Source organism: Ursus americanus, chromosome 3 (assembly GCF_024610735.1).
Source record: "Ursus americanus isolate L20-20 chromosome 3, mUrsAme1.1.p, whole genome shotgun sequence".
NCBI lineage: Eukaryota > Metazoa > Chordata > Mammalia > Carnivora > Ursidae > Ursus > Ursus americanus.
The window spans coordinates 5,286,805-5,303,486 of NC_142129.1; the positions used below are offsets into that span (position 1 = coordinate 5,286,805).

The window sequence follows — 16,682 nt, forward strand, 5'->3', positions numbered from 1 at the left end:
AGTTTAGGTTATTGCTGAATGTGGTTATTAAGAAGTAAAATGTCTTACTTTCATTTTAACTATTTTAATAAGATATTGTTTCTTGTATAAATAACCAAGTATCTTAGGCATTGTAATTTGCAAATTTAGGACAATTTGCTTTAACATTTTTCACTGTACCAATTAGTCCCTTGGATATAATCTAAGGATAATAGTCCCCTAAATAGAAATAAAAAACCAAAACTGCAACTAGTGGTCACTGGAAGGAAGAGTAGTTAAATGCTAGGATTATAACTGATATTTGCATCTGAAGATTGCAAACTAACTTTACAGGGTTTAAAGTCAATGTGTCTATAGATTGCTCATGTTTCTGATTGCATCTGTTTGCCTACTGCTTTGGTTGTTCATAGCAATAGGTCTGCATAACATTCGTTAAGGTTATTTCTCTTTTCCAGTAGAGTGATAGTTGTTAGAAGAAGATAATCCCCAAATAGTTTCTTATATAAAGTGTTAATTCTTAGAATTTAGTTGACTTTTATTTATATTTTGGTTCTATAATTGCAGTTCATGAGTCAGTGTTGATGTCATATAAACCCTGATTCCTAGTATGTTTCATTGTACTGATGTTTCCATCTGAATAAAATACTTAATGTAAATTGTAGCTGCAAACATTTAAGTATAAAGTCATTGTAAGCCATAAGCTTCTTTTCCCTACCTTGAAGCAATTTGTCCTAAATTTCCATACGTCTGCATTTGTTTTTGCTGTTCTAAAATTCCTCAGTTGCTGGCTTTGACCTTTTACGTTGCTGAGTTTTATACATCTATTTTCTCACCTGCCATATCCTAGGGGGCTTGGAGTACCCATAATACAGTGAGCCCACCTTCCTGGTCCCCAGACATTTCAGAAGGTCGGGAAATTTTTAAACCCCGGCAGCTTCCTGGCAGTGCCATTTGGAGCATCAAAGTGGTAAATAAAATTGCATTTACATTCATATATCATTTCTTTCTGGTTGGTTTTGTCCAAGTAGAAGTTAAGAATTAAGCCTTTCTTTTCTAGATAAATAGTTCAGATTCCAGAGCCACTTTTTTAATCTAAAAATTTTAGTGTGAAGAGTCAACATGCTTACGGTTAAAAATCTGGATTAGGAAGAAATTATATTGAGATTTTACATGACTGATTTTAAGTGTGAATTTTTAATAACTTCTTTTTATGGCTGCTTCTTTTATGTCGTAATTACCAGTGTTTCTATGGGGGAAAATCCTTGTCACATAGGCTATAAAGTAATTTAGGACTTGCTCATTCATGATAATCATAAAATTTTGTTGCTTAGAAAAAGAAGTTGCTTAGAAAAAGAACAAAAGAAAACTACACTAATCTATTATGTGCTAATGGAGAAGAAATACCAGAATCTCAGCAGATTTCACTGTCTGTGTTAATAACCTCACAATTATAGGGCCTCTTTCTCATGTCATTGATGGAGGACTCTGCTAGTTCTTGAAGTAAGTTATGTAGTCTGATGCATTTTAGAGGGGAAAAAATTAATGTGAAAAGTATTAATCGTCTGCAAAGTTAAAATATTTTACTACCTAGAAAGATAATTTTCTTCATCTTCTGTATTTACATTCTGGAATAAGGCTGTTTATTTTAGACTAATCAAGGATTTCAGAGGAGTTCTAGATTCTACTTTCTTATTTCTATCTCTATTAGAACTCTTTTTCAGCTCACTCTGATACCATGCAAGGTGTTGAAAGTAGAGATAGTTGTTTTAAGAGTATAAAAGATGTTTTGACAGTTTTGTAGCAAATACCACCAATTTTCACTTATTCTCATCTGTGTCTTTAGATGCTGGGGAAAAATGGATTATTATAGTCCTGATTTAATAATTGAACTTAACTTTAATCTTTTGTACTTATCAATGGCAAAACTATCCAGTTCAACCATCCCTTGTTCAAAAAAGCACAAGAGATCTAAAAGAAGAGCAGTTTAAGAAAAACAAGGAGAGGCAATTAATTTATAATTATTAACACTGAAGGGAAAAAAAGATTACCCCTTTCCTTTTTGTTCATGATCTGTTTTATGCTCACATTATAACCATAAATTATCAGCTTGGAAACTGTCGTGTTAAGTAGGTAGTAAGTTCAGCATTTCAGACTACAATAAAAATGATATCAGTTGAAAATGTGACATATTGTTTAACTTATGGAAAAAAATCAGGACTTCCTGAGTATTTTAATAATTTTAGCGATATAGAATATTATAAATATGTGTTGATGTCCGGCTTTTTCAGGAAGTAATACACAAGTCTGAGTATAAACAAGAAAACAACAATAACAAATAACTCTAGTATTTATTTGTTAAAATATCAGAGAATTTAACCTGTTTTCCTATAGAATATTTTTGTGTGTTGGGTAAAAATTCAGATCAGTTATTTGCATTTCAAGTAATTACTATCCAGATGCGTTAAAGCAAGCTATTTACCTTTTAATCAGCTTTCCTATAAACTTTAAATACATTATCCTCTAAATACTGTGGTAGAGTGAGGTATACCAGTTCATACAGATAGTTATTGAATAGTAGGGAAATTGACAAGTTTAATGACAGGAAAATTACCATTGTACGCTAGCAAAAATTAGCTTCCATGCAATGTAGTAGCAGAGCAGAATACTGGTTAAGAATGTGGACACTGGAGCCAGAGGTCCTAGCTCTAGACTTTAGACAAGTTACTTTTTTTATCCCTCAGTGCATTTATCTCTAAAATGGGGATAATAAAATAGTACTGGCCTTATGAGATAGTTGCGAGTAAAAAGTGCTTAGACCAGTATATAGTAAGTACTCAATGTATGTCAGCTATTGCTAGAATTACTGAGAGAAGAGTTAGCGAGGATGTCTTTCCTTAATACTTGCTCTATATTTAATACAAATTGGATGGGGTTGTGGCTGTGGGCCACCTAGAATGTAGGATTAGGAAGTGGAAAAAGAAGGCCAAGGTTTGGTGATGCAGGGCATTCACAGAAACAAACGCAACATTTGATTCTAAGATCATAGACATTTTATGTTTATACTTTTAAGTTGCATAATATGTGTTGAAAGATAAAAATAATAAGCCTGGTCTCTTAATATTTATCATTTAATCAGAATAAGAGGGAAGCAAGTATTTGTGTAACCTTTAATAAAGTGTTTTTTCTCACATTGGATTTTAAATTTGGACTTTTGCAGAATGCTGATTTTTCCTTATCTGTTATGTAGGGCCGTGGGTCGGGATTTCCAGGGAAGCGGAGACCCCGTGGTGCAGGATTGTCAGGACGAGGTGGCAGAGGCAGGTCAAAATTGAAAAGTGGAATTGGGGCAGTTGTGTTACCTGGGGTAAGGCTCATTTCTTGTATCCTTTATCTTTGCTATAATCCTTAATTTGTTGACTGATGATGGTAATCTCATTTGTAAAATTACTAGATTGTAAGAGTCACATAAATAAGCCAAAGTTTTTATTTTACTGTCTCTGTACTTTGCCTTTTTTTTTTAAAAAAACACCTCTGATCAGGTTTTCTTTTAAACTTAATTCTTAATATTTTATATTCCCATTCTCTTTCTCTTTTCTTACCTTCCTCTTTCACTCTGATCTTTCTATAGCAACCATTCCCAAAAATATATATATAATATATTTGCTCCTTTATTTTTAGTAAAAGCAAACTCCTGTTATATTATTGAGCTTATTTGAAAAAATTAAGTTGAGGGGCGCCTGGGTGGCTCAGTCGTTAGTCTGCCTTTGGCTCGGGTCATGATCCCAGTGTTCTGGGATCGAGCCCCACTTTGGGCTCCCTGCTCAGCGGGAAGCCTGCTTCTCCCTCTCCCACTCCCCCTGCTTGTGCTGTCTCTCTTGCTGTGTCTGTCTCTGTCAAATAAATAAAATCTTTAAAAAAGAAAAACAGAAAAAAAGAAAAAATTAAGTTGATGTTTTAAGTTTTTTTATTATAATACAGTTTATAGAAGAAATTAGAAATGTTGCAGATTACTACATACCCTAAAAATGTTGAAGATTTATAACTATTTTTGATATGTTTCAATTCAAGATTGATAAATATTTGCTCATTGGCATGTATACGAGGCTTTATTAAGTGTGTATTGAAAAAAACCTGTATTTGGCAAACAGTGGCAAATATTTCATGTGGTAACTTTACTATTTTACCATAATCCTGTTTTTCAAATTCTAATCATCATTTTAAGTTCAGGAAACAAGTGGATCATTCAGTTTGTGCCACAGTTTGTGTATCTGTTCACCTTTTAAAGGATATTGTGGTTGCTTCCATTTTTTGGCTATTAAAAACAAAACTGCCAAAAAACGCTGCTATGAACTTTTATGTTTAAGTTTGTATGTGGACATATGCTTTGTTTTCCCATGAGTAAACGTCTAGGAGCGGCCTGGCTGGATACATGGTAGGTATATGCTCAGCTTAAGAAGAGGCTGCTTTCTAAGTTGGGTGTGACATTTTATGTTTGCAAGAGTGCATGAGATTCCTGTTTCCTCCATATACTCACCTGTACTTGCTAGTTAGTCTTAATTTCAGCCACTGCAGCAAGTGTGTTAATATCTCATTTGCATTTCTCTCATGGCTAATGATGTTGGTCAGATTTTTAGGTGCTTATTTGTATATTTCTTTGATAAAGTCACTCTTCAAATCTTTAGTACATTTTAAAAATTTGAGTAGTTTTTTTTAATTTATTGAGTTTTGTGTTTTCTTTATGTAATCTGAACATGGTAAAGAACTTGTTGGGAACAACAAATGTTTTAATTTTGATGAAGTCCCCTTCTTTAATTTTTTTTCTTTTATGATTGTGCTTCTGGTGTCTGAGAAATAATTGCATAACCCAAGTTCACAAACATACTCTGTGATTTCTTCTAGAAGTTTTATGGTTTTAGGTGTTGCATTTAGCTGTCTGATCCAATTTGAGCTAATGTTTATGTACAATATAAATATAGATCAAAGATCATATTTGAGTATCCAGTTGTTTGAACACTATTTCTCTGAATTGCCTTTGTATCGTTCTTAAAATTTAGTTATCTGTGTATTTGTGGATCTGATTTTAGAATCTCTATGCTATACTATTGATCCATTTCTCCATCTTTAGGCCAATACTATACTATATTTATATTGCATACTTCTACACTTTTAACTAGTATTGAAATCAATTAGTTTTCCATTTTTTTTACTTTTTCAAAGTTGTTTTGGCTATTCTAAATCCTTCATGTTTCTATATGAATTTTACCATTGGCTTGTCAATTTCTGCAAATAAGCCTGCTAAGATCTTGATTGGGTTTGCATTCAAACTACAGATCAATTTGGGGGAAGTTGGTGTTTTAACTGTGAAGAGTCTTTCAACCCATGAACATTGTGTATCTCTCTGTTTCTTTAGGTCTCTTTAAATTTGTCTCAGTGATGTTCCTCAGTTTACAACATAAATGTCTTTTGCATTATTTCTCAGATATATCTCCAAGTTTTCCATATTTTTAATGGTATTGTAAATGGCAGCGTTGTCTCAATTTCAAATTGTAGTTGTCTTTTGCTAGTATTAGAAATACTCATTTTTGTGTATTGATTTTTGTATCCTACTGCCTTACCGAACTCCCATATTACTTCTGCTTGTTTATTTGTAGAACCCATTGAGTGTTCTGCACTTATGACACTTAAGATCATGTTGTTTGCAAATAAAGTTTTACGTCTGTTTAATCTGGAGGGTTTCCATTTCTATTCTTTATTGCGTTTATTATAATCTTTAATACAGTGTTGGATAGAGGTAATAAGATAACCTTCTTTTCGATCTTGAGGAGAGAATACATTTAGTCTTTCGTCATTGAGTATGGTGTTAGCTCTAGTTTTTATTTTTTATTTTTTTGAAAAGATTTATTTATTTTAGAGAGTGAGAAAGATCATGTGAATGAGTGTGGGGGAAGAGGCAGAGGGAGGTGGAGAGAGAGAATCTCAAGCAGACGCCCTGCTGAGCGCGGAGCCCAGCATGGGTGATCTCATGACTATGAGATCATGACCTGAGCCAAAATCAAGAGTCAGAGGCTTAGCCAATTAAGCCACCCAGGTGCCCCTTCTTTTATTTTTTCAGTAGACATCTTAAATCAGTATGAGGAAGCTCCTTTCTATTCATAAGTTGTTGAGATGTTTTTCTTTTAATCAGGTGTGGATGTTGGATTTTGTCAAATGCTTTTTCTGCATTTATGGCTTATTGATACGGTGAAGTATATTGATTGGCTTTTTTTTAATGCTCAAGCAGCCCGTGTTCTTGTGATAAACTGCACTTGGTCATGAGGTTTTTTCTTTTTCATATGTTGGGTTCAAATGGCTAAAAATTTTAGACTTCTTATGTCTATGTTCATGAGGGTATTGGTTAGTCTGTAGTCTTATTTTCTTACAGTTTCTTTGTTTTTGGTATTGGCATAATGCTGGCTTCCTTAATTTCCATCACCCGTTTCACCCATCCCCCCCACACCCCTCCCTCTGGTAACCATCAGTTTGTTTTCTATAGTAAGAGTCTATTTCTTACTTTGTCTGTCTCTCTTTTTTTCCCCTTGCTCATTTGTTTTATTTCTTAAATTCCACATATGAGTGAAACCATATGGGATTTGTCTTTGCCTGACTTACTTCACTTAGTGTTATACTCTCTAGCTCCATCCATGTCTTTGCAAATGGCAAGATTTCATCTTCTTTATGCCTGAATACTATTCCATTGTGTATGTATATACCACATTTTCTTTATCCATTCATCAGTCAGTGGATACTTGGGCTGCTGCTCCCATATCTTGGCTATTGTAAATAGCGCTGCAGTAAACATAGAGGTGCATGTATCCCTTTGAATTAGTATTCTTGTATTCTTTGGGTAAATATACAGTAGTGTGATGGCTGGATTCTAGGGTAGTTCTATTTTTAACTTTATGAGGAACCTCCATACTGTTTTCCACAGTGGCTGCACCAGTTTGCATTCCTACCAAGAGGGTTCCTTTTTCTATATCCTCACCAACACCTGTTGGTTGTTGTGTTTTTGATGTTAATCATTCTGACAGATGTGAGGTGATCTCTCATTGTAGATTTGATTTGCATTTCCCTGATGATAAGTGATGATGAGCATTTTTTCATGTTATCTATTGGCCATCTGGATGTCTTTGGAGAAATGTCTGTTCATGTCCTCTGCCCATTTTTTTATTATTTGTTTTTTTGGTGTTGAGTTCTATCAGTTCTTTATTTATTTAGGATATTAATCCTTTATTGGATATGTTATTTGCAAATATCTGCCCCCATTCTGTAGGTTGCCTTTTAATTTTGTTGACTGTTTCCTTTGCTAGGCAGAAGCTGTTTATTTTGATGTAGTCCCAATAGTTTATATTTGCTTTTGTTTTCCTTTGTCTCAGGGGACCTATCTAGAAAAATGTTGTTATGGCCAATGTCAGAGAAATTACTACCTATGTTCTTTTCCAGGATCTTTATGGTTTCAGGTCTCACATTTAGATCCATTTTGAATTTATTTTTATGTATGGTGTAAGAAATTGGTCCAGTTTCATTCTTTTGCATGTTGCTGTCCAGTTTTCCCAATAAGATATGTTGAAGAGACTGTCTTTTTCCCTCTTCATTTGAAGATTTTAACTATATATTCAATTTCCTTGGTAGGTATAGGGCTATTTAGGTTATCTGTTTATTCTTATATGAATTTGTCTTTCAAGGAATTTATCCTTTTCATATAAGTTGACAAATCTGTTGGCCTATTATCCTTTTAATATCTGCAGAACATGTAGTGATGTCACCTTCCTCATTCCCAGTATTGGTGATTTCTGTCTTCTTTTTTCCTAATTGGTCTTGCTGCTGGTTTATAAATTTTATTGATCTTGAGCCAGCCTTTGTTTTCATGAATTTTTCTCCATTTTTTTTCTGTTTTCCAGTTCATTGATATCTACTCTGATCTTTACTATTTTCTTTCTCTCACTTTGAGTTTAATTTGCTCTTCTTTTTTTGTTTACTTATTATGTCCCTGCTTGGAAATTCCCGACTTGTGAGGTTTCGGTTAGAGGTTTCTTTTCTCTTAGGCTTGTATTTGTGGTCCAGCCAAATAAAACTTCTGTCACCTTTAGGATAAATCAGAGCAATAGGTATGTAGGCAATATTAGGACACAAACTCAATAGGTATGTAGGCAAAATTAGGACACAATCTCAAAGATTGCCTTCTTTACCCTCGAGGTAGGTTTTATATATCTAGTAGTTTAAAGGTCATGAAATAAAATATAAACAGTGGGTCATTAAACTACGTGATATTGTTTTCCTTCTTTACATGTACAATAGCTGTTTAAAAATCTTGATTTTTCAGCACTTATAATTTAGATATACTCTTTGAATCTAGGGGATATTGCTGCTTTCTGTACAAACTTTGTTTCTGGTTGTGCTGGGAATACTGTAGTCCATCCTTGTTTTTTATTTCAAATAAAGTGTTCTGATTAAATTTGTCTTTGAAAAATAATAAAATTTTATCATATCTTTGAGCCTATTCACTAGGTATCATCCGATTATAAAACGTGTTTTGTTTTCTGTGTTGGAGATGGGGATGTAGAAATGGATACTTTTTATGTCAGTATACTTCTGTGAGCTATATTTTAGCTATTGCCACAGTTTCATATTTTAATGTTTTCAGTGTATCTTTAGTCCTTTGGGTGAATTACTGGTAACTTCACTTTTAGTAGACACTTAATTATTACTAATGGAATGATACTTTACTTTATGAATCATCTTGTTTGACTTGCTAAAACTCATTTTTTTTTTTTAAGAGAGTGAGGGAGAGAGAGAATCTTAAGCAGGCTCCATGCCCAGTGTAGAACCCAGTGTGGGGCCCAATGTGGGGCTCGATCTCACAACTCTGAGATTATGACCTGAGCTGAAATTAAGAGTTGGATCCTTAACCTGCTGAGCCACTCATGCACCCCAGGATGAACAATTTTTGAATATATTTCCTTAAAAAAAAACCCTAACATACTGTTAGATCAAAGTTGTTATTTGTACCACTGCTGCCTCTTGAGTCTTGATTTTCTTCCCTTTACCAGTTTGGTGCCTTTATATATTAAGTGGATCCATATGAAGTTGCCAGCCTTCAACCATTTTTGACCTGGAAGAACAGCAGTTTCTTATGATTCAACCTATTATATGCACCAGTAGACTACATAAAATTGCTTTGTGTGTTTTTGTACCATAGTGTTCTACCTCACATATGATTCTGCAGCTTGTTTTTCTACTCAGCTAAGTGGCTTGGTGATTTTTTTTTTTTTTTTTTGATGGAAATCAAAACAAATTTCTACCACTGTGTTTGAAATGCTGCATAATTTTCCAGTTTGGCTTTGCTGTGGTTGTAGTAATTTCCCAGTGGTGACTATTTGGGTGACTTATGGTTTTCCCTTGTAGTCTTGAGAGTTATGACTGTAAATTGCTTTTATGGTTGATTCTATAATAAAACAGTAGTACTATCCAGTAAAACTTCTTTTAAAGTTATTTGCAATGAAAAATATTATTCCTGTAATATATCCCTTCTTTTTAGCTATTCTTTCAGTCATTCCTCAAGAATAACAATACAATTACTTTATATTTTGAACTTATTATGTTTCATGTCTGTCTTTCCAGGCTAGATTGTAAGGGAAGAGGACCATATTTTAAAATTTTGGCATTGGTCTCCCTGTTCTCTTTTTTTAGCAACTAATTTAGAGGTCTTTTTCATGATAAGCATTCTGGAAATAATTATTAACAAGCCAGTGGGTACTTAGTTGATGTGATGAAATTTGTCCATGACCAGAAATGAATATCTATGGTTGGTAATCTTTTGGCTAAAACTGAAATTTTGATAAATTATTCAAAATAATAATATTTTAAAGCAGTGCTGTCCAACAGAAATATATGTATATCACATATGCAATTTAAAACTTTATAGTAGCTACATTAAAAAAAGGAAGAGGAATAGGTGAAATTTAACTTTAATGTATTCCTTTTGACCCACATATCCAAAATACTACTATTTCAACATTTAATATATAAAATATGCAAAATTATTTATGAGCTATGTTTACATTCTTTTTTGTTTGATATTTAAGTCTTTGAAACCTGGTAGGTATTTTATACTTACAGAACATCTCAGTTTTGACTAGCCAGATGGCAGGTTTTAGAGTCACTAAAAGAGTGATACATATATGTATGTAGGTATATGTAGTATAGATAGATAGAGGTACACACACACACAAATATAATACAGTTTCTTTTGTTTGTTTCTTCATTAAAATTTCTGGCTAATTAAGTCTTACTAAAGGGTGTTTGTTTGTTTTTATTATGTTATATTTGTCACCATACAGTAGTTTATATTTTCTCACTGCTCCTGATCCATGGGACTTGTAATTTCAAAGAGACAATTAGGTAATTAAAGTGTCAGGACTTACACCTTTATGGTATTATCTTGGCATTAATAATCTAATTTGAAATTGTTACTCTGGGCCGTGGCAAAAATTGTGTTCTGAATATGAATCTTCTCACGCGTTTCATTTAAGTATACTACAAGTGAAAAGTATGACTGTGCTCTCTGTGTATTTTCCTCTTCATAGGTGTCTGCTGCTGATGTTTCATCGAGTAAGGATGAAGAAGAGAACTCCATGCACAACACAGTGGTGCTGTTTTCTAGCAGTGACAAGTTCACCCTGCACCAGGTTTGAGTTCAGTTCTGGTCTTCCGCCTCTTGAATTCCTCTTTCCCCCTTTCTGCTTTATCCTGGATTCACCGAAGTCATTTACTACTTAGCTGTATAGCTATATTAGCTAAGAAGGCAATTTAAAGAACAAAACTGGTACATTCTTACCTCAGTCTCCAACCTAAATGATTATGTTCATGTGTTTTTAATTTCAGGATATGTGTGTAGTTTGTGGCAGTTTTGGCCAAGGAGCAGAGGGAAGATTACTTGCCTGTTCTCAGTGTGGTCAGTGTTACCATCCATACTGTGTCAGTATTAAGGTAAATATACTTGAATTTAAATCAGTTAAAAATATATTGAAATTTGATATGAGGATTATGATGCTATTTCCATTTCTTAAAATTGATCAGTTATTGTTTGTTGGGATCATTAGACATACGTGACAGGATCTAAGTGTTTAATATTTAAATACTGCCTTTCAAGTGTTACCTGAAAAAATTAACTCCTCTATAAGTTTGTGGTCTTAAACTGTAGTGATTATCCTGCTGTCTTGAAAAAGTAAAAATAAAAATGCATGTCTTTAAAAGATACTTTATACTTTTATTGGCTAAGGCATGAAGTTTAGTTGATCCATTCTGAATACTGATAATAAAAAGTTGACCCCAACCACAGAACTTAATAAAAACCCATTCATTCACTGGTCTCTCCCCATGTTGATTCTTCTCAGCCCTCACCTGCATACAAAAAGACATTTTCTGTTAGGCTTCTTGGATCAGTGGGTTGGTATTTTTAAATCCGTTTTGGAGCAATTTTGACCATTGCTTCATATTTCTTTTTCTGTTCCCCACACCCCACTTCTGAAATCTTAGTTGTATGTGTGCAAAATTGTATGATACTGTCCCCAGATCGCTCTCACTTTGTTGATTTTTTTCCAGTTGCTTTTCTCTCCACACTTTAGTTTGTATAGTTTCTGTTGCATTCCCCAAACTCACTTAAACACACACACACGCACACACAGACATTTATTTATTTGTTTGTTTATTTATATGAGCGAGTGAGTGAGAGAAAGAGAGTGAGCACACTCGACCATGAGGAGGAAGGGCAGAGGGAGAGAGAATCTCAAACTCGCTGCGCACTGAATGCGGAGCCCGACGCGGGGCTCGGTATCAGGACCCCGAGATCATGACCTGAGCTGAAACCAAGAGTCAGGTGCTCAAATGACTGTGCCACCCAGGCACCCCTCCTCAAACTCACTTTTATTATGCAGTATCTAATCTGTTTTTAAATGCATCCAGTGGATTTTTTAGTCAGTTTTATTTTATAGTTTATCTTGTAGTTTAAATTTTTTCTTCGTTGAGTTTTTTTTTCTTTCAAGTCCTTGTATGTATTTGTAATTGTTAATTCTACCATGTCTGACGTTTCTCATTATTATATTAGTTTATTATTACTAGTATTAGTTTACTTTCTTCCTTAAAAGAATGTGTGTGTATTTTTTTTAAGTAATTTTTGATTGTGCAGTGTGCATTTTGATATTATATTGTTAGGAGTTTGAATTTTGTTCCTTTAAAAAGTAGGGAGCTTTTGTGGCAGGCAGTTATTGTAGACATTCCAACCATTTGGAGCTTCTGTAGGCTTTTTGGGGTAGGCTAGAGAACCTTCACTTGGGGGTGGCTGTACTCATACTTTTTGGTCTTAGAACTGTTAACAGTCTAAAATTATTAAGGACCCCATAGAGTTTGTGTTTATGAGAATAATAATTATTGAATATTTACCACTTTAGAAATTAACTGGGAATATTTTAAAGCAAACATACAAGCATGTTTGTTATATCATGTAATGATGTTTGGATTTAATATTTTATATATCATGTAGCTTCTGCAAAACATCACTGTGAGTGGATTAAAGTGAAAAAGGCAGTGGGGCGCCTGGGTAGCGCAGTCGTTAAGCGTCTGCCTTCGGCTGAGGGTGTGATCCCGGCATTCTGGGGTTGAGCCCCACTTCAGGCTCCTCTGCTGGGAGCCTGCTTCTTCCTCTCCCACTTCCCCTGCTTGTGTTCCGTCTCTCGCTGGCTGTCTCTCTGTCAAATGAATAAATAAAATCTTAAAAAAAAAAAAGTGAAAAAGGCAAATAACATCTTAGCATCATTATGAAAATAGTTTTGACCTCAGGGACCCACTAGGGTTTCCTACACCACACTGTTGTACAGCTTTTCTAGCACGAGTTTAATCTGAGACATGAGGCGTGGCCTTTACAATGTCTCTACTGAATTCTCCCCATATCCTTCCCCCCAACAGCTCCCTGTGACCCCCCCTCACCAGTGTCTTTTTACTTTGACTGGTTGAGATTCAAATATCTTCAGCATTGTGTGAGCTGTTACAATTGTTCAACTTAGAAATTCCCAGTAGCTGTTCTTTGTCCTGGTTCTTTGTCCTTGTTTGGCTTCCTATATATGCAGCTTGGTGTTTAGCCAAGGACTTGAGGGAAATTCTGTGTAGATTTCTAGAGCTCTTTCTCTTATTGCTCCTTCCTTTCCAGGACTCTGTCCTGCCAGTTGCAACTGTCTTAGCCTCCCAGAACTCCATCATGTGTCCTGAACTCAGTGAGACCATTGTAGTTTGCTGGAGTTCTCCCTCTCTGGGCAGCATTCCGGAAAACTGTCGACAGCAGAATATTGTAGGACTCACCTCACTCGTTCTCTCTTCTCAGAAGCCACAGTCCTGTACTGCTTTTTGTTCAATATCTTTAACAAGTGTTTCATGGATTTTGCCCTGTTTGCTAGTGTTTTATGGTGGGAGAAAGGTCTCATCCCAGGCACTCCATCGTAGTTGAAGCAAATGTTCTCACAAACTATTGAACACATCTGTCAGAACTTTAGACCTGGTGTCATGAATGAAACCCTGCATAATTCCTTTCTTGAAAGAGCTTTTGAAAATAAAGACTAAACCAGTTCAGTAGGAGAAAAAAAAAGGTTGATGTTGGTGGTCTTCAAACTCTGGTGGGAGCTGGGAGGGCCTTTCCTTGGGTGGGGGTGCTGGGAGGCTGTCCAGACGTGGCAGTGCTCCAGGGAGCTCAGAGAACATGACATAAGCATGGTAGCCCAGGGTTGGGAGGGAGGAGGTCTGGACTGACTGACTTGAGCAGTTTGAATGGTGGTGGGCATAGAAACCAGACTGAGGTGTGTTGATGAGTGAATATCACTGAGTAACTTGAGAATTTGGCTGTAAAGGGCCGTAGGGTAGGTGACTGTGAAATAGGAAAACTTAGTAGGAATGAAGATACACGATAGCTTGGATCTGTCTCCCCCTATCTTCATCATATTGTTCTTCTGAGCCAGAGATCGGTCAGTTGCATCACAGACGCCAAATCTGGTGTACTGTTTTTATAAACGAAATTTTATTGAAACACAGCCATATTCTTTTGTCGGCATATGTCTGTTGTGGGCTTCACACTGTAGTGGCACAGTTGTGTAGTTCACAGACCATATGCCCCACAAAGTTCAGAGTATTTACTGTCTGACCCTTTATAAAATAAAAGTTTGCTGGTTACTGCTCTAAGCCATCCTGCTCCTCCTATCCCAAGCTCTTTCCTCTGTTTGGATAAATAATATTATGACTTGATAATCTCTGACTAATTTAAAAGAATCAGTAAGCTAATCAAAGTAGTACATACACATACTTACACATCAAATGGCTTTAAAAGCCTTATGATGATTGGCTGGCTTCTGTCCTACTCTGCCTCCACGTTTCAGCCCTGTCCCCCAGGCAGCCACTTCTGATCCTTGCAGGTCCTTCTCATAGTTACCTTGAAAGCTCTAAGTAATACGCTGCTGCTTCTGCTGTATCTGTGTTAGATTTTGTTGACTTTCTGCTATGAATAAATAAATGCCAATTTACGTCTTGAAATATACCCCCTTCATTCCCCAGCATCCTCCCAATATAGTTGTTTTACTACATTTAGTTAATAAACAGTGTTGGTTATGACTCATTACGTGTTCACTGGAGATCTGAATAGTTTACTATGGCTTTGTCTTGGAATTTTTCATAGCAAAAAGAAAATAATGATTCATGATTTTGTTGTTTGTTTTACTTACTGTAGAAGCATGATCATATCAAATTATTTTGGCAAGTAACTTTTTCTGGAAAAAGTCCTACCCTGTCCTGACACTCCCATTTTCTCTCCCATCATATGTGCTGGTGCTTCTAGGTCTGTTGCTCAGGGCTCATTCTTCAGCTCCCCTGGGCTGAGGTCTTTTGTTGGGTTCGTTTCCTGCATGCATGTCTTCCTTGTTTTTGGTATAACCCTCATGTCTCTGACTTCATTCTAAGAGGTATTTGGGAACTGAAGTTTGAGTCATTGTATCCCTAAAAGGTATTCTACTTTGTATCTTGGAAAGTATATTCCTGTAGAATTGGAAACTATTACTGTATTTTACTATCCAGAGTTGGAAAGTTTGATGCCATGTTGATAGTTGTTCTTTACTTAGCTCTTTTCCTTTTCCTTTCAGAAAGCTTTTAGACTTTCTTATTCCTCATTATCTGAATTTTTATTCTGTGTTTTAATTGCTTGCTATTTCATTATAACACAACTAGTTTGTGGTCCTATCTTGTAGATTCTAGTTTTTTGAGACCTTTCATTTGGTTCCAAATTCATAATTGTACATGGTGTGGCTGCTTTGAGAAGTGTATAAGTATAGAATTTCTCAAACTTTCCTGCTTAGAGCCGGTGACAGAGAATAAACAGAGGAGTGATGACCTTCAGAAGTCCCAGTTTCATGGCCTCAAACCCTCCAAGATCATGAAATGTCCCTGGGATGTATTTTCTTGGGAATTCATGTTGTACTCTAATTTTTTTAGATTTTTAAATATTGATTTTAATACACAAATCCTTTTGCAATGTACACAAGTTTCAGAAGTATGAATTCATGAAACATCACAGATGGAAACTAAGCCAATACATTTTCAAAACCTATGTTAACAAGAAAGGGGCAATATACTTGATTTCTTCAAAATCTAGCCACCACATCTGTAAGTAGACATAAAGTACAGAGGATGAGGTAGTTAATGTGGTTTGACAAGCGGCATGAAAGTGTGTACTGCTTTCTGTTACTCTGCCCAGTTGGGAGGGGCTTGTGAAAGTACATGTCCCCAGACCAGGGTTGGGCCACTGTTGGTGCTCAGTACCTCTTGCTTGCTTGCCTCTTCTCTGCTTCCTGGTACATGAGCACCACAGACTCATCTATATGGCATATGTGATCATGCAGAATGAGGAGTAGGTCAATGTGTAAGTCACTTGGATCGGTGGTTTCTTTTACAGATCACTAAAGTCGTTCTTAGCAAAGGTTGGAGGTGCCTGGAGTGCACCGTGTGTGAGGCCTGTGGGAAGGCGAGTGACCCCGGAAGACTCCTGCTCTGTGATGACTGTGACATAAGCTACCACACCTACTGCCTCGCCCCTCCTCTGCAGACCGTGCCCAAGGGGGGCTGGAAGTGCAAATGGTACTCCAGGACTTACCTCTCCCTCCTTAGTCTCGCAAGTGCACCAGTGTTTCCACACTAGTTCTTAAAAATTAGCCACACCCACTTCATTGCATAATAACATGTTGATTATGATAGATGCCGTGCCACTACTCAGAAAAATGTTCAGATATGCATTAAATAATTTCCCCCTATTCTGTTCTTGTGTAGCTTCTTGAATTCTGGTCACTAAATAACTACATAAATAAAATGGAGACTTGTTGGGGGGGTATTGAATTTCAGGTGTGTTTGGTGCAGACACTGTGGAGCAACATCTGCAGGTCTGAGATGTGAATGGCAGAACAATTACACACAGTGTGCTCCCTGTGCAAGCTTGTCTTCCTGCCCTGTCTGCTATCGGAACTATAGAGAAGAAGACCTTATTCTGCAGTGTAGACAATGTGATAGGTATTGTGCTACTTTAAAAATTTTTTTATCTCTTGTAAGCTTTTCTCTTTTAAATATAGCAAAAGGAAATTGGAAAC

At 35.8% G+C, this 16,682-nt stretch overlaps 1 protein-coding gene across 20 annotated transcripts in view; it reads left to right on the plus strand.

Moving 5' to 3' along the window:
• Nucleotides 1-16,682, plus strand: part of KMT2C (lysine methyltransferase 2C) — a 272,287-nt gene that overhangs the window by 181,236 nt on the left and 74,369 nt on the right. For 19 of the 20 annotated variants that reach the window (XM_087860661.1, XM_087860660.1, XM_087860666.1 and 16 more), the window contains 6 exons: nucleotides 827-946; nucleotides 3,227-3,343; nucleotides 10,602-10,703; nucleotides 10,900-11,004; nucleotides 15,998-16,179; nucleotides 16,441-16,605. In XM_087860661.1, coding sequence (XP_087716787.1) covers nucleotides 827-946; nucleotides 3,227-3,343; nucleotides 10,602-10,703; nucleotides 10,900-11,004; nucleotides 15,998-16,179; nucleotides 16,441-16,605 — 791 coding nt within the window. The remainder of the gene's footprint in view (nucleotides 1-826; nucleotides 947-3,226; nucleotides 3,344-10,601; nucleotides 10,704-10,899; nucleotides 11,005-15,997; nucleotides 16,180-16,440; nucleotides 16,606-16,682) is intronic. The other variant, XM_087860673.1, reaches the window with a different exon arrangement.